Source organism: Pocillopora verrucosa, chromosome 3 (assembly GCF_036669915.1).
Source record: "Pocillopora verrucosa isolate sample1 chromosome 3, ASM3666991v2, whole genome shotgun sequence".
In the NCBI taxonomy this organism is placed as follows: domain Eukaryota; kingdom Metazoa; phylum Cnidaria; class Anthozoa; order Scleractinia; family Pocilloporidae; genus Pocillopora; species Pocillopora verrucosa.
The window spans coordinates 27,107,407-27,128,956 of NC_089314.1; the positions used below are offsets into that span (position 1 = coordinate 27,107,407).

The 21,550-nt window shown below is 38.1% G+C and overlaps 4 protein-coding genes across 4 annotated transcripts; 2 read left to right on the plus strand and 2 right to left on the minus strand.

The window, feature by feature from the left end:
• LOC131772283 (tetratricopeptide repeat protein 28-like) lies at window positions 1-4,252 on the plus strand. Its single transcript, XM_066164424.1, has 2 exons — window positions 1-3,584; window positions 4,032-4,252. Exons 1-2 carry the CDS (start codon window positions 121-123, stop codon window positions 4,051-4,053), a joined length of 3,486 nt encoding a protein of 1,161 aa, XP_066020521.1. The 5' UTR covers window positions 1-120; the 3' UTR covers window positions 4,054-4,252.
• LOC131772362 (selenocysteine lyase) lies at window positions 3,794-9,590 on the minus strand. The gene is made up of 4 exons (XM_059088261.2): window positions 8,905-9,590; window positions 7,527-7,710; window positions 6,219-6,397; window positions 3,794-5,421 (listed from the first exon to the last, which is right to left on the minus strand). The coding sequence occupies exons 1-4, from the start codon at window positions 9,448-9,450 to the stop codon at window positions 5,065-5,067; spliced, it is 1,266 nt and encodes a 421-aa protein (XP_058944244.2). The 5' UTR covers window positions 9,451-9,590; the 3' UTR covers window positions 3,794-5,064.
• On the plus strand, window positions 9,551-18,060 carry LOC131772361 (DENN domain-containing protein 11-like). Its single transcript, XM_059088260.2, has 9 exons — window positions 9,551-9,938; window positions 11,024-11,123; window positions 11,526-11,687; window positions 12,293-12,434; window positions 13,128-13,266; window positions 14,092-14,217; window positions 14,642-14,789; window positions 15,401-15,457; window positions 16,430-18,060. The coding sequence occupies exons 1-9, from the start codon at window positions 9,650-9,652 to the stop codon at window positions 16,635-16,637; spliced, it is 1,371 nt and encodes a 456-aa protein (XP_058944243.2). The 5' UTR covers window positions 9,551-9,649; the 3' UTR covers window positions 16,638-18,060.
• Window positions 17,925-20,395, minus strand: LOC131772360 (uncharacterized). The gene is made up of 2 exons (XM_059088259.2): window positions 20,358-20,395; window positions 17,925-20,181 (listed from the first exon to the last, which is right to left on the minus strand). Exon 2 carries the CDS (start codon window positions 20,178-20,180, stop codon window positions 18,432-18,434), a length of 1,749 nt encoding a protein of 582 aa, XP_058944242.2. The 5' UTR covers window position 20,181; window positions 20,358-20,395; the 3' UTR covers window positions 17,925-18,431.
• Between the last annotated feature and the right edge of the window lie 1,155 nt (window positions 20,396-21,550).

Consider the following 21,550-nt stretch of genomic DNA (forward strand, 5'->3'; position numbering starts at 1 on the left):
CTTTTCACACACCGCGTCCTGTTCTCAGAGACAGATAATGATCCAGATGATATAATCATTTGGATTGAATTGCTTTACTACATATCTTGTTTACATCATTTGGTTTAGGAAACTACCGCGATGGAAAACATAGGAGAAGAAATAATTGGTATGGCTTTACCTGTTGCACTGTTCTTGCTAAACACGAATCGTGTTCAAAAAGCTATCGAGTTGTGCAAAGAAAGCTTGTTTTTGATGAATTGCAACACAGAAGAGAACGACTTGCAATCTATCAAAATGCTTCTCATGGAATTCTATTTTATTCTTTTCCGCGCTTACCGTCGTATCTCTGACTACATAAATGCGGAGAGATACTGCCGTGAATTGCTAGTCCTCTCCCATGAGTCTGGTGCCTTACTGAAGGAAGGAAATGCAAGCATGGCTTTGGCAAAAATATGTGAGATTCAGTGTAAGTTTACAGAAGCCACACAACTTTACGATAAAACGATTAACATCAGGGCACAAATAGGGGATAAAAAAGGAGAAGGAAACGCCTGTGTAAGAATTGGAGCTATGTTTTATAAACTTGGTGAATACGTAAAGGCGAAAGAGTATTACGAGAGAGCTCTTAAGATCACAACTCAAATTGGCGACAGAAACGGAGAAGCATTATCGTACGTAAACTTAGGAGCTACGTTTGAGTCACTCGGGGAATATTTGAAAGCGAAAGAATATATCGAGAGAGCCCTTGCTATCAGAATTGAAATGGGCGACAGACTAGAAGAAGCGACATGCTACGGAAACTTAGGAGTTGTGTTTATGGGGCTTGGGCAATACGTCAAGGCTACAGAGTATCTCGAAAAAGCCCTTGCTATTAGGACTAAAATTGGTGACAGACTAGGAGAAGCAGCAGATTACGAAAACTTAGGGCACGTAAATTTGTTGCTTAGACAATACTTCAAAGCCAAAGAGTATTTACAAAAAGCGTTGTCCATAAGAGCAGAAACTGGTGACAGAACAGGGGAAGCAGTAGATTTCCTTAACTTAGGAAGTGTGTTTAAGTCGCTTGGGCTGCAAGTGGAGGCTAAAGAGTATTTAGAAAAAGCTCTTGCCTTCAATAATGAAATTGGCAACAGAAACGGGCAAGCAAAATGTTACGAACACATAGGAACTATGTTTATGTCGTTTGGGGAGTACATCAAGGCTAAAGTGAATCTCGAAACGGCGCTAGCCATCGCAACTGAAATTGGCGACAGAGCAGGAGAAGTGCGTTGTTACGCTCAGTTAGGAGATGTGTTTACCTCGCTTAGTGAAAACGTCAAAGCGAAAGAGTATACTGAGAGAGCCCTTGCCATCAGAATTGAAATTGGCGACAGGAAGGGAGAAGCATTGTGCTATGAAAAGTTAGGAATGTTGTTTTGGTGGCTTGGGGATTATGACAAGGCGAAAGAGTATGTCGAGAGAGCCCTTGCCATCACTGCTAGACTTGGCGACAGAGCAGGAGAAGCTTCTTATTACGCGCTGTTAGGAAATTTGTTTACCTCGCTTGGTGAAAACGTCAAAGCGAAAGAGTATACTGAGAGAGCCCTTGCCATCAGAATTGAAATTAGCGACAGGAAGGGAGTAGCATTGTGCTATAAAAAGTTAGGAATGTTGCTTTGGTGGCTTGGGGATTATGACAAGGCGAAAGAGTATGTCGAGAGAGCCCTTGCCATCACTACTAAACTTGGCGACAGAGCAGGAGAAGCTTCTTGTTACGCGCGGTTAGGAGATTTGTTTACCTCGCTTGGTGAAAACTTCAAAGCGAAAGAGTATACTGATAGAGCCCTTGCTATCAGAATTGAAATTTGCGACAGATGGGGAGTGGCGGAATGTTATGGAATCTTAGGAAATATATTTTCTTCCCTTGGAGAATACTTCGAGGCTAAAGAGTATTTCAGAAACGCGCTTCTCATTAGCATTGAAATTGGCGACAGAGATGGAGAAGCAAAATCCTATCGGAACTTAGGACATTTGTTTACGATGCTTGATCACCAAATTGCGGAAGTATGTTTCGAGAAGGCACTTTATTTATCCAGCACTATAAAAGTACGTTACCTTGAGTTGCAAGTCTTGTTCGGTTACTCGATATTATTTTTACAACAAAACAAGCTCAAAGAAGCTCTTTGGTATTTACACCAGAGCATTTATAAATTCGAAGAGCAAAGAAATCTTCTTGGAATCAACGATCAGCTTAAAATATCATTTTTGGAGGCGAGAGGTGCGTCTCCTTACAAGCTGCTGAGTTGGTTGCTCTGTGTTACCCGGAATCCTCATCATGCTCTTTACGTTGAGGAGTTGGGTCGAGCAAGAGGCCTATCAGACTTGATGGCAGAGAAGTACTCCGTTGAAACGCACATTTCTGCTAATCCACAATCTTGGTCTGGCATTGGAGACATCTTGAAGAAGGAAAATAACTCTACTTGTTTGTACATTTCTTTTTTTGCAAATGTTGTACAATTATGGATCATGAAATCAAGTGGAGTCATCTATTTCAAAACAATTCCAGTGAAAGAATATTTCGTTCTAGCTGGGTTGGCCAAGAAGTTGTCATTGGACGATATTTTGGTCAACAGTTTCCGTAGTTTTGGTTGTTTGCCCATGGAAGAGTGCGAGGATCGTTCTTTACAAGTGGGTGAGCCGCAACCTATTTCACTAGAGCAGAGGAGCTCCAAAGCATCACGACTTGTAGAGGAAGACAACAACGAGGAGGAAATTTCGAGTATATTCTTGTGTTACAAAATCTTTATTGCCCCAATTTACCATTTACTTGAAGACCCAGAAGTCATTATCGTTCCTCATAGTAGCTTGTACAAAGTTCCATTTGCAGCCCTAAAAGAAAAGGATGGAGCCGAATACTTCTCGGAGAGTCATAGGATCCGTATTGTTCCTTCTTTGACAACACTTAAGCTCATTCAAGATAGTCCGGTGGACTATCACAGCAACAGTGGTGCACTGATAGTAGGTAATCCCAAGGTTGGTTGGCTGTCGCCACTGCCATGGGCTAGAATAGAAGCAGAGATGGTTGGAAGGCTGGTGGGCACTGCACCCCTGGTAGGAGAGAGAGCAACGAAGCAGGCTGTACTTGAACAGATAACTTCAGTCAGCCTGATACATTTTGCAGCCCATGGTGACACCGAAAGAGGAGAAATAGCCCTCTCCCCTAATCAAACCCCCGACAATCCAAACATTATTCCGCCAAAGGAAGCCTATATGCTGACGATGGGTGATGTTTCACGAGTAAAAGTCAGAGCTAAACTGGTGGTACTCAGCTGTTGTCACAGTGCAAATGGACAGATCCGAGCCGAGGGAGTTATCGGAATCGCCCGGGCGTTCCTAGCTTCCGGTGCTCGGTCGGTGTTGGCTGCGCTGTGGGCCATTCCAGACTCAGCAACAGAGAAGCTCATGCGTCGGTTCTACGAACATCTTGTTGGTGGAGAAAGTGCAAGTGAATCTCTTCACCAGGCCATGAAGTGGATGAGGAATAACGGTTTCACCATGGAGTCTGACTGGGCTTCATTTATGCTGATTGGAGATGACGTGAAGTTGGAGTTTGGCAAACAGAGGTAAGAATCAGTGTCAAGGCGTTTGACATAAGTTATATTATATGTGACGGTGGCTCTACCCAATTGCTGATAACGAGAAGAGATCCATTGACCTTATATAGTCTGACACTGAATATAACAAGCGATTGGAAATCTATTTCTTTTTAACCCATTGACTCCCAAAATCTGATTGGCAGTTCTTCCCTTTAGCTGCTACACATATCCTTGTAAATTAGTTATAAGAATTTAGTGTTGAATCAGGATAACAACTTCTACCTGATAAGTTTGAATATTATCATTAGCTGTTTGCAGGACAATGTAAGGATGTTATCGGAAGAAGTTTCATGTTGATCACTTCAGGGAATTAGTGGGTTAATGATCTCTATTACGCGTAAAATATAGCATGTCAGAAGTGTTTCTCAAATTTCGTCGGGTTTTTACATTTGTTGTTACATACTTTTGTTCCAGGAAAGAAGACCTCAAAAATTAAAAGAACAAGAAAGACTCAAGGAAATAGAGCTGGAAGAACTCTGGATGTATAAATTAATTAGCAATCGTTGACTCAAAATGTGTGATTCAAAAGACAAACATTATAAATTATAGTGATATGTTCCGCATCTAGAAATTTTATTTTGTGAGGGAATTACTTTTGTTTGCTGTTTTGATTGAACAGACCAATGGAAACAATTATAGGCACTTTCATATATTTTATATCAATTATTACAATCATTAATTTCTCACGTCAAGTTAAATAAGCAGTTTAGGAATTAAAGGAGTCAATCTCCCGCATCTCTTTTCTTAATGAAAATTATTTTGATTTTTAGTGAAAAAAAACTTTCATCAGTACAGAATGATTTTATCCTATTACCTTCACAGACACCTTTTTCAGTCTTCTGCAAGAGTGCCATTCCTTACTGCTGTTAGATTAGGAAATTGTGTGGGGATTTCAAAATACTCCTTCCAAGATAGCATGTATATCTGTATACTTGTATCAGTTATTGTTTTCAGCTATTTCTAAGTTCAGGTATTGGATTGATTTCTTAAGAATGTACAACTTGTTGATTTTGTTACCAAATGTTTCCTGAGTATTTAAAAGTTATTTAAGGTTACCTTTTAGACGCGTAAGTCAGTTTTGAACCTGCTTGAAAGCAATAAGTTATTCTTGAAAATTTAGTTCCTGATTTTGTAACCAGTTTTAAAACAGAGTTACCAAAATAAATGCTAAGGTGGCTTTGGACTTGAACAATGAGTCTCACCAATTACTTAGTAGTAATCAAATAATTAGCAACACATATACGTGACACACTCAGCTGCGCCTCGGGTGCCACATTTTGTTTCTTCCATATTTCGACCCCTTCTGAGATCTATCACAGAACAGATGGACAGTAAAATGGAATCTATACATCAAAGTGATAATGGCACACGGCCAACAGCCATTCGAGAATATCAAAAGTCATTTTCAGGACAGAGTTTTTAAATGACACAGGTAATTTTTAATGATCTATTTGTGCCTTAGACGTTCAACGGTGACCTTTAGATCTTCCACCACAACATCAATATGTTCCTTGGTTGTGTCTCGTCCTACACTCAGTCGCAGAGCATTCATTGCAATGTCATGAGGGACTCCAATGGCAATTAAGATGGGAGATGGTCGTGAAGCTACATCTGAGTGACATGCAGCACCAACACTTGCCTGCAGTCTTTTAACAGTGGCCAAGATTTTTCTTCCTTCCAGTCCTATACCAATAAATGATACATTGCATGTGTTGGGTATTCGCTCACTTGTCTCAAATTTCCCATTGACCTGAATTTTGTCTTGAAAGATCTCCTTCAGTCTGACCTCAAGATAGTCTCTTATCTGAAACAAAAAGATAAAGAGAGGAATTCTTGTAAACTCTGTTTTGTAAATACACACCAGCCAGGCCAAAGAGAAGTCCAAACGGGGGATGGCACAAAGTCAAAATTGCTATGTGAAGCAGGTTTTACTTGTCTCTCATGGCTGTGAAAGTCACTTTAAACTCAACTCTTTGAAGGCACTTTCAACTGGCACCATTCACTCCCACCCATGAAAAGAGATTTCTCTCTATTTTTAAAAGGTGTTAAGTATGGGTGAAAGCTTCACTGTTGAAAAACTCCATATGGCTGTATAGATTGGATGCCTATGGACTACAGTAAAACAAACCACACTACAGTTATTCATTATTTGGTTAGCCCTTTAAATGGCTCCTTCTTGGTGTAGAAGACACAGGACATATCACAAAAGAACACCACCCTATTAACCTATTGTTATCAATGTTTTACTTGTTCTTTTGCCGCTTTGTTCCCATTGTTTTCTGTCAACTGTGTCTTCTACACTGAGTAAGAGCCCTAAGATCTAATTGATAATTCTCCCCTTTTATTTGCTACACATTTCCTTGAAAATGGGTTATAGGAATTTGGTGTTTGATCAAGAAAAGAACTCCTACCTAATGAGTTGGAGTATTCTCATTACCTGTTTGCTGGATAATGTATGGATATTAGAGGGAGAAGTTGTGCATTAATCACTTTTGGGAGTTAAAGAGTTAAGTGACCACCCTGTGAATATCAAAAGGTTTCAGTGGCCTTGATGTTTTTGGATTAATGTAGTTCTAAAATACACTTCACACAATTACCAACCAATCTCATGTTTTTGTGGTACTGGTCCAGGTTTTCCACCACCAGCTGGGAGGCTTGCCCTAATCCAGCAATCATGCCAGTGTTTTCTGTTCCTGGTCTAAAATTCCTTTCTTGTCCTCCACCGAAAAACATGGGGTGTATAGGGGTGTCTCTTGTTGGATTTCTAACATACAGGGCTCCTGGTTAGAAAAAATAGCTGGTTATTAATTTTGCTACACGAGGCTATTTTTTCAGATAAGGAATGTGCAACTTGGTAATTGTGGAGAACAGCTCCCTAGAAAAACCTGTGGGCTGACAGATAATCAACAGGCCACTGGGAGGTTACATGAGGATTAACATCTAAGACAAAAGTATGGCTGTACAGATCACTGACAGATTAGTGACTATCACCTAAGAGTCTGCCAACTGTTGGCTGACTGTCTGCCAACAGGTTTTCTCAGTGAATTCTTCACAATTAAGTGCAACTTAAATATGACATATAGACCTTAGTGAATTATATGTAGGCTTTACTGTTTCAATGCCCTAGAGAAAGAGAGGGACATTACTCATCTAAAATGATAAGTTATTATCCCCAAAAAAATTTAGATTTGATAGAAATTACATTTTACAAAAGTCACCAGGTGGAGGATAGAGAATATCAACTGAAATTTTCAGGTAAAAAAAATGGGAAGTTTTCATCTTTATAGTAATGTCCAACACCACTGGCAGCCATTGTTTGATCTTGTTATATACTCCCTCCCCATTGGTGAGGGAGGAAGCATGTAGTGTGACAAGACTAAACAATGCCTATGAAAGTGGCTAAGTAATATTGAATTTATTTAAATTTCATCACAAAAAAATTAATATACTAGCTGGTATACAGCTGTTTTGAGAAAGCTTGTTGAAAAAAAAAAAGTGAAAAATTGCATGTAATAACCCAAAAGGTATTTTGGGTAGTTTTTTGGGGTCACAATTCCTTGATTTTCAAGTAAATCTGAGAAATTTTCACCATGAGGACAAAGAATCCTGGATTTAACTAATTAATTCATACATTTAACTTATTAAAATTCCCTGATTACCAGATACCCAGATTACCTTTCAAAGTTGATGCATGCACATTTTTGCTTTTTTCAAATAACCTTTCCTAAAAGAGCTGTATGATCCCACTTGAAGCAGTGTGTGAAAAGCCCTATGTGACTCTGATAGACTGCTAGGTTCTCCTTCAAAATTTTCTCATATTGCCTTGTGGAGCACAAGGAGAATCTTATAGTACATCACAAGTCACTTAAAGGCTTAAGTCTACACACCCCATCAATTCTAATTTCGTACCAATTCGAGGTCCATAGAACTTGTGTCCCACAACTGTGAGGTAGTCTACTTCCAAGTCATTCACATCCACTTTAATTTTGCCAATGGCTTGTGCAGCATCAGTATGGACAAGAATCCTGGGCATTTCCTGAGACAGACGACTCTTCATTAACCCCCTAATAGCCTTGGAAATGTTTTCAATTGGCTGAAAAATAAGATGTCATTCCTTAATCAGATACATTTGCTCAATTACTTACAAAAGATCCTTGCTAGTTCCTGCTCGAAAGAACCTCAACCACTCCCACCCTCACATAAGTATGCATATTCTCTATGCTGTTCTTCATAGATTTCCTAAAGTATTGACCAGGAGAATTTAACAATCAAGAACTTCTTCAGTTGGTGATCATTTCCTTTATTCTCATGACCTTACTTTGTGATTCAAGGATGATATTGAAGAGAGAAATTGGAAGCTAGTCACTCTTAGGGATCAAATGGTTAAGGAAAGAAAAGCTTCATATATGATGAACAGAGTGTAACCTTTTAGCTTTGTTACAGATGTTATCCACATTAAACTACCCCAAATCAAAAAACTTCTGATTCTTATGCTTATCAATGCTAATGTTTGTACCACAATTTTCAACAATGAAAAAAACCTTGATCATTATACAGTTATGAATGTGAGCAATGTAGTTCAAGAGCCATTTGGCTGCTGTTAATTAGGCTTATCTCTTTCTCTGGTGAAACTTGTACATGTCCTTAATAGCTGAATTGTTTGAAATATCTCTGAAGGGAATACGGCTGAGTTTTTGGAGTTATGGACTTGTGGTCTGTGGTCATTAACCCAGTTCATGTTAATTATAGAACATCTGGTTTTAGTGATATATTTGCTCAAGCGATTACATAGATTCTTGCAATCTGGCTAAACAAGGATTGTTCTGTATCTTGCTATAATTAGCTTGTGAGAGGTGACTATAGCAAGGGCTTTATTAGCTTCTTGCTGAACATTTCCAGCCTGTTTAAAACTTTCTGGTAAATGAATGTGGACACAACCCTTACAGTATATCCCATATCATTCAATCTTTCTCTCTTTAATATGGAGTTTCAAGGTTGATCTAGTGATGTGTGCACCCAACTCCATGTCCATGTTCTTTGATGCATGAAAAGGTTAGAAGAAATACTACTGACAATAATCACCTGAGCAATTATACTGAAATAATTAATACTGTTAAATAGTTCCCTTGCCATTCCTTGAGCAAATGATTCAAGGATTCCCCTTTCTCTTTCAAGAAAGATTTTTCTTAATTGTTGTAATCTTCTGGTTATGAGGCTTCTTATACTGAGTTCCTTTATCTGGGTCTTCAAATAACAGAAAGATTTTAAATAGGATTGATCATGTTACCTGAATCACCCCTGTTTCATTATTTGCCATCATGACAGTCACCAAACAGGTGCTTGGTCTAACTTTATTTAATATTGCCTCTGTCGTCACTGCTCCAGAGTCTTGAGAGGCTGGGACAAAGGTCAGTTCTATCTTGCCTTGCTCTGCAAGATGCAAGAGAGGGAGTTGGATCGAATCATGTTCAAGATTTGATGTTATCACATGGGGTTTCATATCAGAAATATGGTTTTCCCTTTCTTTATGAAATTCATAGAAGTGTTCCAGTGCTGAATGGATCACCATGTTGTTGGCCTCAGTACCACCTGATGTGAAAATGATGTCACCCTCTAATGCACCAATCATGTTGGCCACTGAAAGCCGAGCTTCTTTGATCACGTGACCTGCTTTCTTTCCTGCTGCATAAGAGCTACTGGGATTTCCCCAAGCATCTCGCAAAGCATCATGGATTGCTGTTAGGACAGATGGTTCCAGAGGAGTTGTGGCATTGTAATCCAAATAAATTTTGGGCGAGCTTTCTGCGACTCCATTTTCCTCATTCACGTCCATTTTAATAGTCTTGATCCTAATAACTGTCAATATACCTCTGCTTTTCTCTCGACGGTGAGTTGATAAATTAGTGAGTTAAAATATATGCTGAATAGTGACAGAACAGAATGGACACGAATTCTTATATTTGACTGTGCGGAAAAGGCTATGAAATGAAATTTCGTGCGAAACTAGTTATCAGGCTCCGGTGAGAGCAGTCATGAGTTGGTCAGGTCATGAGTCATCATCGACTCACCCTACCCTAGTAAGGAGATGCTCAGTTATGGCGGAAGAAGATGAAGCAGGTCTGGTTGATTTTGAGGAAATCCCTGATGTTTCGTACGACCCAAGAAGCGAACTGTCATCTTTTCCCCCTGAAGATGAACATACAACGTCTGGTGGGAATTTTTTGTTCCTTGATTCCTCTGGAAGGACTTCAGACGAACAGCAAAGAACTGTTCCAGATCTGATACTCGCCGTCTACGTCGTGCACTTTGATACAAGACGAGGTAATACGCACGGGTTTTTTTTTTCCTCAGCACCCAACTATATTCAAAACTTTTCTATTTTCGGGATCTCCGATGATAAGGTAGATTGTGAACATAACACTTAAACAAGTTACTGAATGTTATCTCTGATGTTGGTCAATAGGGCAAAAACATACATAAATTTATTTTCCAGGCAGTTCAAATTTCATTATCTTTTTCCAATTTCCTCCTCCTAACGATGCATCTCAGCTACATTTAGACGTGATCTGGCTTTTTGAAACTAAGGTTTAATCAAAAAAGCTTTCCTTGGTTTAAGCCACTTGACATTTATCATCAAAGTTCTTTTTTAACATGAGGTCAATTCCTAGTAGTTCCTTTTTAAAGTGAGAAAGGGATAATTTCCCATTTCCTTTTACCTTCCCAAGGCCAGGAGCAATATCCAATCAATAGGTTTTTACTCTTTACTTCAGAGCTTTAGGTGTAAAGTGGTTGCCATTTAAATTCCCCTTTTTCAGGTTTTACTTCTTTTAGCATGAGTATACTTTGACATGTAAGTAATCTGAAAGACATAATGGCTCTGGGCTCAGTTGTTCAAGGACAGATATCACTATCCAGTGGATAAGTTGCTATCCAGTAGATAAAAGTTAACAAAAGATTCTGTGCTATCCACCAGAGGGCGATTTATCCAGTTAATGGAATTAAACACCCTTCAAACAACTGAGGCCTGTTCTTTTTCTCTTCTGTTATTGAGTTTTTTTCCTCCATTTTAGTGTCAAATTGTGAACGTTATTAAGAGCATTTACTCAGAAGCCCTGTGGTTTCTACCAGCCTTCCTTTCCATTCTTATTGTATTGTTCATAACACTTGCAATTTCATTTTTACTGCCAATAAAGCTGGCATAAATGTAGCTTGAATTTGTAAGACTTTGAAAATGCTTTACGTCACATTACCTATCTCCTTCATAAAACATGAAACTGTCAGCAATAGGAACCACAGGTGCCTCCTTTTCCTTGTGGTGCATAGCTGTATTTGAAATCGTAATCCACAAGTAAGAGCACATCAAGTTTGTTACTGAGATTCAGACAAAATGTACACATTTTACCTAGGAAATGAAATTGAATGGAAACATCCCAAATCAGTGGATCTAACTGGTGTGGAATTCAAAGCTTTGGCCAGTGGTTCACATACAATAACAAGAGACTTTATGTAAGTACTAAAGAGTAGGATTCATTTTATTCTCTGTATATTCCAACTTCAAGAGATATTAAGAGTGGTTTTACTAAGGGAAATAAGTACATGAAAACTGAACTTTCTTGCTTCATTGCTTAACCCTTTAACTCCCATGAGTGACCAAGACAGAATTTCTCCTTACAATATTGATACAATATGAAGTAAGCAAGTGATGAGAATTTTTTTAATAATGCAGTCTTGGCATTCAACAACTTTTTTTATGTCACAAAATAAACTTAAAAAACTTTCTTGAACTTGACTCAATAGGGGTGATTTGGACAATGAAAATATCATTTTATCAGTTTGTCCTTATTGTTAAATCCACTTGCAAACATTTGTCTAAAGTTCTTAAGGCAAACTATCTTTTTCCTGTGATAGATACTTCAAAACCAAAGATGGTCTCTATGGGTTGAGTTGTTTTGAGCGTATAGCTGTTGATAATGTGGCTGAGAGAGGAGCTAGAATGAAATCAGTAGGGATTCTTTGTGCAAAGTACACATCTCTACATGAACACATGTCATTCCTCGAAGAGGAAGTAAGGTAGTGTGACCTTGTTTTTTGTATCCCAATCAACCCTTTAACTCCCATGAGTGACTAAGACAGAATTTCTCCTTACAATATCAATACAATATGAAGCTAGCAAGGGATGAGAATAAAGAAAATTATCAATTGAGGGATTTTTGGTAGATCCAATACCAAATTCTTTAATATAAAATCATAAGAATTGTATGGCAGACAGTAAAGAGAATTACTCATGAGATCTTGGAATAAAACTGTAAGTAGGTTTTGAGATAGAGATGGGATGAAATGTTTTTTCAAAATTAAAAACCTTTTGTACCCAAGTGCAATCCCTATATTGTCTCTATGTTTTAAATTACTGTAATATTGAACTCTCACTAAAATCTATTGGATTTTGTTGTCTAAGGCCTGCTATATGTTGTGGTTCAAATGTTACTTATCTTGGTGTGAAATTGTTAGAGCAGTTTCATTTTGATTTTCCTTTGTTTCAGCTTGTTACTGAAGATTATTAGTTTAAAGAAAAAATAATGCAAATTTAATTGGCTTAAAAAAATTGAAACCTTGAATTTTATATCACTCTAATTTTCATCTTAAACCTTTGCAAGTACTTTTTATATAATTTGCAGGAGGCAGCTTGAAAACCCTGGACATTATGAGGATCTTGAAAACTATTACAATTGCTATAAGAACTGTGTGCTTAGAAATAATTACATTCCATCTCCAACTCATGAGAAGGCTCCTGGACTGGAGGAGATACCAGTGTTAAAGGTATTCCTAAATTTATTCCCAAATTTGAATTTTTTAAAGGAGTTGTGTCACTGTGTGATGATTCAATTAAATTAGAGAATTACTCCTAAAACAGATTAAAAGCTTGAAGTGATTTCTCACCAGAGAAATCAAAAACCAAGGATGACATAAAAAATCAAAAATAATATTCCCATTAAAAAAAATTAAGAACTTGTGATATTTTATTTTTTTTGATTTACATCAAGCAAGCTGTTGAAACTTTGGGGAAAAACTATCTTCAAACAAATTTCTCCTTGAAATTTTTATAGGCAAATTATAATTTAAACAAAATTACACTCATAATTTTGGGTTGGCTGAAACAAAGGCATCTTAAAAGTTTGACAAATTTTCTTGAAATTGTTGAGGTGAGCTAAATTTCATCATTTTACAATGAAAAGTCCAGAAATTCAGCAGGATTGCTTAATTTTGAGCTTACTGGTAAATAAGTATTACTTATTCACAATACTGTAAGTAGTAGCTTAAAGTGCAACATACCACACCACACCATGCAGCTGAATGTCATATTCTGTGAACAAGAGTCCACTTTGACTCTTACTATGAAATAGTTACAATCACCAGCTGAAGTGACTATTGGCTTTTGACCTGTGCAGAAATGCTTTAAATTGTTGTCTGATGATTTAAATGATTCCTTTTTATGCTTTTTTTGGTTATCAGATCACGCACCCAGCTGGATGTTTCCCTCAGTTTATCAAGTTCTTTGGAGAGCAAATTTTTGTTCTCTGGAAATTTGTGTTATTACAGAAACGTATTTTATTCTTTGCACCTCCCCCTGTTGGAGTGGCTTGCTATAGAGGTAAGGACCTATCATATTGAAAAAATGAATTGTTAGGGAGTAATCCCTTCCACTTCATTTCAGGGATTATTCAGCAATGATTCCCTTCAGCTGTGGTAAATTACAGTTGAATACAATTGTATTTAAGAAATGGTCAGTATGCAGTGTACAACCATCAGATGGTGGATGAGTGTGGGAGGTTGCCAAGCATGAAAGAAGCTTAAGAGTCGCACTTGGCTATTGCCTTGTGGGACTCTTACACTTCTTTTGTGCTTGGCAAACCTCCCAAGTGCATCCATAACTCGCTGATTGCATGCTGCACTCTAACCATTTCTTTCATGACATTGGGACTTGAAAACATCTTTCATTTCTTGTTGGAAAAAAAAAAACCAAAACAAACTGACATCAGCATGCGACCCATGGGCAAAGGGATCAAGCATATTAGCCAATAGGAGCGCACACTTTTTTAAAGCCTTGTTACAAATCATTATGTCAAACCAGCAAGACACTGTGCTCCAAGATATTAAGGTTATATATGTGGAAGGATTGAGATACACCATGTTGAACCTCAATGTTTCTTGCAGGAAAAATGCTCTCCACTTTAAAGATGGTTTAATGTCTGTTAGAAATCTTTCAATCACATCTGCACTGCCCCAATTCATTTTGTAACGAGAGCCAGTCCCTCATCTGCTAGCAAACTTATTGCCATCATTACATGCTCTTTGTAATGTGATACTCTTCGTAGCTGCTTATATTGTAGCATACTACCAATAATTTTAAAGAAACCAACATTTATAACATTGTTATACTCAAATCATTTGATAAACAAAATTCTTTACCCAACAGTTTACAGTGCTTGTTTGTTGGCAAGTCATGGGATTCCATTTGGTTTTGAAACTGGTAGCAACCCATTATTTTTTACAAATGTTTGTGACTTGAGTGCACTACATGAAGAACACAAATATATTGCATGTAAGTTTTATTTTGTCATAAATAATGCGCTTAATTAATATTTTTTACTTGTGTAAGTTCACCTATTTATTATTACTGAATTTTTATTATGGGCACAAGACTTGGGGAAATTTTTTTAGTTGTCTTTAGTTTTGTATCTGGAAAGGAATACATCCTATAAATTAATAATGGTCTAAATAGAAACATATATTTACATATATTAAGCATACCTGTTTTCAATGAGAGCACTATCAATGCATCTTTGCCTGAGTTGGGTACGTTTTTCAGGGTAGCAATATTACAAGTTGGAAAAATCTTTAGAAAAGCTGTCTTTAGATGTTTGAAAGTTGAACAAGTGATCCTCCACATCACTTATTGCTTAGTTAGGCTAGTTTCATAGTGCTGAATTTAATCGTCTCAAAATCTATCTTTTGTTGCTTGTTAGGTACTACAGAAAAGATATTTGAGAGCAAGTTAGAGGTGTACGATGTTTATGTTGATAACCAGAACATCAAATGCAAACCACACTTGAGTTGGATCGCAAACTTTAATAACGCAGACAGGGATAGGTTAGAAGAACTGGACTCTTTCAGGTGAGTACTGTTAGTAACCATGCAAAGGAACAAGCCGATGCATGGATTAATTGAATCGTTCACGTCAGTCTTTTGACTTCAACGAATATTGTCGCTTGCGCATGATTGGTGTAAACTGGTCACATGTCTGAATATGCTGTGGCTGAATAGGGGAAATATCCGATGATTCTCCCCAAATTGAAAACGCTTTGTTCAACTCTTTGTTTAAAGTCAGTTCATTAAGGAAGAGGGTTATGTAGCTGATCTAGATGAACAAACGAAGAGCCGAGAGGACATTGAACACAGTTTTTCTTAAGCTTCACTATTGGATAACTGTTCGCTGCTCACATCTAATAATGCCATAGAAAAATATTCGATTATGTTTCCCTACTAAATGACAACCATTATTTACTTATAAATGTTCTCTAGTAACTTTATGAGACGGGCATTTTTACTCATTAGTACAATTTCTGGTCTACATGCTGTTTTCAAGTTGTGATAGAATTGCAGTGGCTTATTTAATTTTTTTCTTGGTCTTATCTAAGCCATTAAAGGTCAATCTCTGATAATTTGAACTTAGAAAAATTCACGATAAACAGAAGTAAATTATTTTTCTACCTGTACATGTCAAGGCAACAACAACTGTACACAGGAGGTGAAGTAACAGATGATGAAAAAATGTATACCAGGTGAGTAAAAATGTACTTTTTCTATTAGAAGTTTCCCCCCGTGTTTGTATTTTGACGATTGGTGACAGCGTACTTGATGATCAGAGCCTGAAAGGCTGAAGTGAAAGCCCTGCAATGCTTTTTTTCTTTTGGAAAGAAACTCACAATTAATTCAAAACGCGACTTTATTTTTCATTTCTGCTCTAAGTTTTATGACACAGCCATGCAAGCGAGGTAGGCTTTTTCCGGTGTCCCAGCGGATTTGCACCCCCCATAGATTTGGTCTCCCTGGACCTTAATCATCGACTCAGGAAAAATTCTGAGTACCCGTTAGGAATCGAACCTCAGAGCTTCGGATTCTGCGCTTCGATGCTCTACCACTGAGCCAAAGAAACTCTATGGTGAGCAAGGCCATTACGAAGTTCGTATATGACACGTGTCCTGCATATTGCATGGATCAGCAATGTCGACAGTGCCATATATGAATTTCTTAATGACCTTGCTCGCCGTAGAGTTGCTGTAGCTCAGTGGTTCAGTGAGGTTCGATTCCTCACTAAGACTCAGAATTTTTTTCTTTGTCCCATGCTCGTGACAAGACAAAAAGACAACTTTCGCTATTTTTTACCCGAGCTCAAAATTTACTATCTTACTCTATGGCTCGTCCTGCAAAGAGCTAACGTCATTCATTTCAACCCTATCCGACTACATATGCGTCAGTTTTCATGTTTGTCTATACTAATAGGATTGCATGAGCAGGGTCGTAAAGGTCATTTGACGAATAGATCAAAGATTGACCTGTTCATGATTACGATTAACGAACTGAAGCCTTGAAAATATATCAGGCTTTGACGAGAGTAGAGGCCTTGTGCTCCCGTTATGAAACAGTAGGTTGGGTGCGAGGCCAATTTCAATTTCAATGGGTTCTTAGTTTCCTTTAAAGGGGAAAATTAATTATTTTGCTGAAGATTTTAATGCCTATCTCTTTCCTCTTAGGTTCTTTGTGAATTTAAACAATTCACTTTTCCAGATGCTTTTCGAGGTCGCGTCTACTGAAGAGAGAGTTTTAACACCAGACATGATCCGAAGCATAGGACTTGATCCAAAGGGAGATCTTCGTTTTTTGTCGGATTTGGTGGAACTGTATGGAATTAATGTCTTGATTCCAGAACCAAAATGCTGCCCGTTTTACTCACCTCTGTAATCACAGTTCTGTGTGCAGACCTCTTACTCCTCAGGGGGGTCTGGTGAGAAAACATCCAGTAGCTGTACGTCACGACATCAACAGCTTAGAAAAAATCTTCAGAATATGTTCTGCGCATGCACTGTTCGCGACAAGAAACAAACGTGCTACGATTGTCAGATGCTTGCTTAAAGCAAAATATTCAAATTAATTCATAGATACTGGAATTTATTTCTCAAATAATCGTAGTGTTATCTACCTTCAAAGCCCCAAAATTAGACTCTTTTAGATGCGCATTTCAGGGATAAAAATGCATAGACTCCATTCTTGATTCAGGTATGAATCGTGAATATTTCTTAATTGCGTACAATAGTTTTTTGCCCATCGAGCCGAGTTACAAATTTCTGTACGCTGTAACACTTTAGTGGTGAGTAATGGTTTTGGTTACAAAGGACGTACCTCTAAAATAGAATTTTCAAGGTCCACCTAAAGATAATTCATCCCAGTCCATAGGAAACAAAAATTTTAGTATGTCATGTTTTAGTGGAAATTTTTGAAAATTCCCTATAGAAAGAGACCATAAAGTTTATTAACCTTTTAACCCCTGAGAGTGACTGGCTTCTAAGTTCTCCTACAACATTAACCTTGAATGAAATGTAAAGGTCAAGAGAATTAAGCAAATGATCACCAATTTAAGAAAATCCTGATTGTCAAACAAATTCTCCTTGTCAGTACTATAGCTCTTCCAAGAGTAAAGAGGTAAATACTAGTGATTTTGTGCAGGTGAAAAAGTAATATGATATGTATGGAGTAACAATACACGATACGATATAATATGCACTTCGCCTACTTCACGCTCCCGGTCAGCGGAGTCAAGCGAAAGAGAGGGCATATAAGAACGCGAAAGTGTGCCGTTTCTCCTTACAATTACTAAGCGTCGTTCGCTTACTGTTTTGCATTTTCCACTCGGCGAGAGACTGAAACAGGCTAAATTGCACTAGGAAGTGCAATGCGGACATAATGAAAACAAAGGTTTGGCATCATGCGTTTAAATGACAAGTACTGTTTTATGCGTGAGAAATAAAATGCACTAAGGCCACAACACAGGAGGTCCCTTATTTTTACTCACACCATCCCTTCTTTCCGTTGGCCAATTAGCACGTTTTACCGAAGACCTAGGGTGAAAATCTGATATGGCTAACAAAAACAATTAAGGAAGTCAGTGGAAGTGAAGTAAACAAATGGGCTACCGAAGAGGTTTATTCAAATGTCTAAAGTTAAACTTTGAATACGATCTAGTACCTTAGTACGATTTTCAACAGCTCTTGGCGGCTATGGGACGTATCGATAATGTCAAATGATCAGCCAATACGCCGTTTCCAAGAATGTTGTTTGTATTTACAAAGTTTGTAGGCCTAATATTACAGTAATTACAGTTAATTTGTTTGTGACAACCCTTTTCACTTCTCATTCTGTTTAAATGAAAACTATGCACTTTTCGACCTAATGAAGAGACACGAAATTTAACAATTATTCACCGATGTGGAGGTGAATAAAGGTACTTCACGGCTAGGTAAATATCCACCACTTTCACCGACACTGAGGTGAATAATTGTTAATATATACCACACAGAAACCAAAACCTTAGTTTATTTCTGTCAATGTACCACAAATTGTTGGAAATTAAACTTAAGACGCGCGAATTTGGCTCACTGGCAGATCAGAAGAAAATAGTATTTGCTATTAACCTCCGAAGTAGCCAATCAGCGGGCGCGAAAAGTACTTTTCACCTGCTGTGTGGTATATACTAACAGCTTATATGACGAGTATCTTGAAAAAAAAACTTTTAGTTTCAGTTTGATGGTCAGTTTCAAACATTGCGAGAATACCAATGCGTCCTTCGACAGTCACTGTGAGCTCTACTAAGGAACTAAAACCTTTCGCACCTTGCTCTAAGCGACGCACGATTTCGCCTTCTTTAGTATATATAAGCACCTGAAGCTCTTCTTTCTGTGGACGGAAACCAACGACAACAATGTGTTCACTTGGCCAGTGAAATGCTGTGTAAAATGGGTAATCGAATTCTAACATTTCTGTCAACTTAAAAATCTGTTCGCCGTTTTCATTAAAAACGTGAACACAGGAATCGCCATCATCGCCACTATCTGTTACCAATGTTTGACCATCACTTGCAGCGGCGATATTAATTGGACTCTTCAGTATTCCGTCACCAAAGTCATCAACAAATTGACCATCAAACTGATAAACTTGAATGGTTGGTTTCCTCTGTGAGTAATTCGGTTGTGTCACCAGAAGTATCAGTACTTTGTTTCTGTCACTGACTGTCAGTGATGGTCTGAACGCAACGGTGCTAAATTCCTCTTTTAGTGAAAACTTGTGCAGGGGTTGAAAATCACAATCAAACACGCACACTGCTCCGGGATTGTTATCTTTAAAGATTGACTTGACACAAGGCTTTAGTTTGACTAGTACATAGATCTTGCCATTCAAATCAGTAGCTACTTGACATATGCAGTACACATCGTCACGAGAGGCATCCGACTTGAGAGAGAAACTGTTCAAAACTTTACCTCTGCTGTCAAATAACTTGGCTCTTTTATCTCTGTCGTCGTTCGCTACGAGGAACTGTCCAAGGCTGTTTGAAGCAATACTTACTGGCCATATTAAACTTCCATAATCTCCCCGTAGTAATTCCAAAGTTCCGAAGCAGTGCTCCATGCCTCTTTTCTTCAGGACTTTTAACACTCTGTCATTTTGTAGTGGAGAAACTTTTATTCCTCCGATTTCAACACATGGCCAGTTTGACAGCTCCTTGTGACCGAAGTCCGCCATGAGCGCGATATTCAATATCACGCGATTTATATGACACACAGTGGAGATCAGGTCTCTTCGTAGGTCTTTGCTAAATACAGCCTTGAGCCCTTTCTCGAGTTCAACTTTAAAGCCTTTTTGAACAGCTGGCAGACTATTCAACTCTTCAAGGCACACTATGCAGGCTGCTATCGAGTATGTCGGATTGTCTACAGTTTCTAATATTGTTGCCATAACACGATACTGCATGGATAGAAGGCGGTCAGAGGTTGACAAGGCTGTGTTGGCGAAAGCTTCCGTCGCCTTCCTTCTTGCGTCTTTGAATCTGTCTTTGGCCCTAGATAGCGCCCCGGATGCTGATGCACTAAGGTCACCAATCTCTAGCTCACTCATTCCTTTTGTAAGAGTAAATGTTTCAGCAGCACAAGTCATCGCTGTAGCAGCTTGTGTTGTCGTTACAGCATTGTTATTTTCGCCTCTGGGCCTCGCTTCGTCGAACATCTCGTACAAAAACTTGATTCCTTCGTTAAAGAAGCTTATACTTGCTAACAAATCCTTTCTTGCTAATCCATCCAGCTTTGATTTTATTTCTTTGATTTCACGGATGATGAAATCACGACACTTTTGATCTGTTATGTCACCTTCTTTCAACGAGTCTGCTAACTTGTCCCTGAATCTATTTCCAAGCAAGCCGATGGTAAGTTTAAACACGGCTATGACGATTGAAGACATCCTGTTAGTTGAACAAAGGTTGGAAGTTCTTGCTCTACGAAACCCTTCAGTTAAGAATTTTGCTTACGAAGCATATCGGTAGACAGAGGAGTAAACAGTACAGTTGCGCTTCCGCGAATTGATTAAATTATTATAATTATGTTTCAAGTGTAAATAAACACAGTGACTACGGCATACCTTGTAGAGCAGCTTTCAGTCCCTGCTAATCTTGTTTTTGGCCATTTGCGTTCTTCCTGTATTCTCTTGGTCTAGTATGAAAAAGCCATTTACAGCGCAGAAACTCTTCCTAAGCGAAAAAATTTTCCGTACGTAACTCAATGCAGACTGGCACAGTTCATTGCGTATTGCTTGCTTAGAGAACTCTCTGGATCTTGCTAGTTTAGTATCTAATTGAATTCGCAGGGGTTTTGTTGAAAGCTTTCACAAATCCATTAGTTCTCACCAGGTCATGAAGGGAAAAAATCGTCGAATTGTTTTCATTCTTTGCATATCCTGTTTTTGGTCAGCATCGTGCTTATTATTTTGCTGGTGCTAAGAAGAAAAGCCTTTTACAGGACAGAAACTAGTCTTACTCTTTGGCTTCGCAAAATATTTTTTCATAAAGAATTCTGTCAGCAAAGCACATCTTGAAACAAAGAAGTAGACTTCACAGTTCATCAGTTGTGTATGAATAATTATTAATGGAACTTGCTAGTTCAATTTCGCCTTCATAAACTAAATGAAGAGTGGAAATTATGTTTCAAGCACACTGAAACACATTGACCGTTGACGGGTCGTGTGGCAAGGGGCACAAATCGATTTGGAATAATTGTTTTTAATTTTTATCAATCCTGTTTGTAGCCAGTGGAGTGCTTAATCTCTTTAGAATCGGGAAGTAAAAGTCATTCACAGCTTGTCTGCTTTGTCTGCGAGCAAATAGGACCATTCGTGCTTATCATTTTGTCTTAGGACCAATAGATCAAGCGAGCAGTGATTTGCTTCCAAGACAGACGCGCTTGTTTTTCAGCATTGAATCGGTGCTTGTACAAATCTTTCGTGCAACTTTTTCTTTATGGTTTTCGGCTTAAGACACCTACACTGAAAAAATAAATTTTGATCAGAGCTCAAGAATGGCCATGGCTAAATTAGGGCTCTGATTATGACTGATCAGAATAGAGAATAACGAGCAAATGAATTTTGTTTCTCCTATTTTACTCTCAATAAAGCTTTATTCGCTAAGAAAGAAACAGCACCAAAGTCTGCTCAGTGCAAACCTAATTAAATTGATGACGAGGGTCAATAATCAGAGATGGAGACCTTTAATGTAACTGAAATAAAATACAAGGTAGTCTTAAAGTGTCCGTAACTTATTGATCGTTTCCTTTATTCTT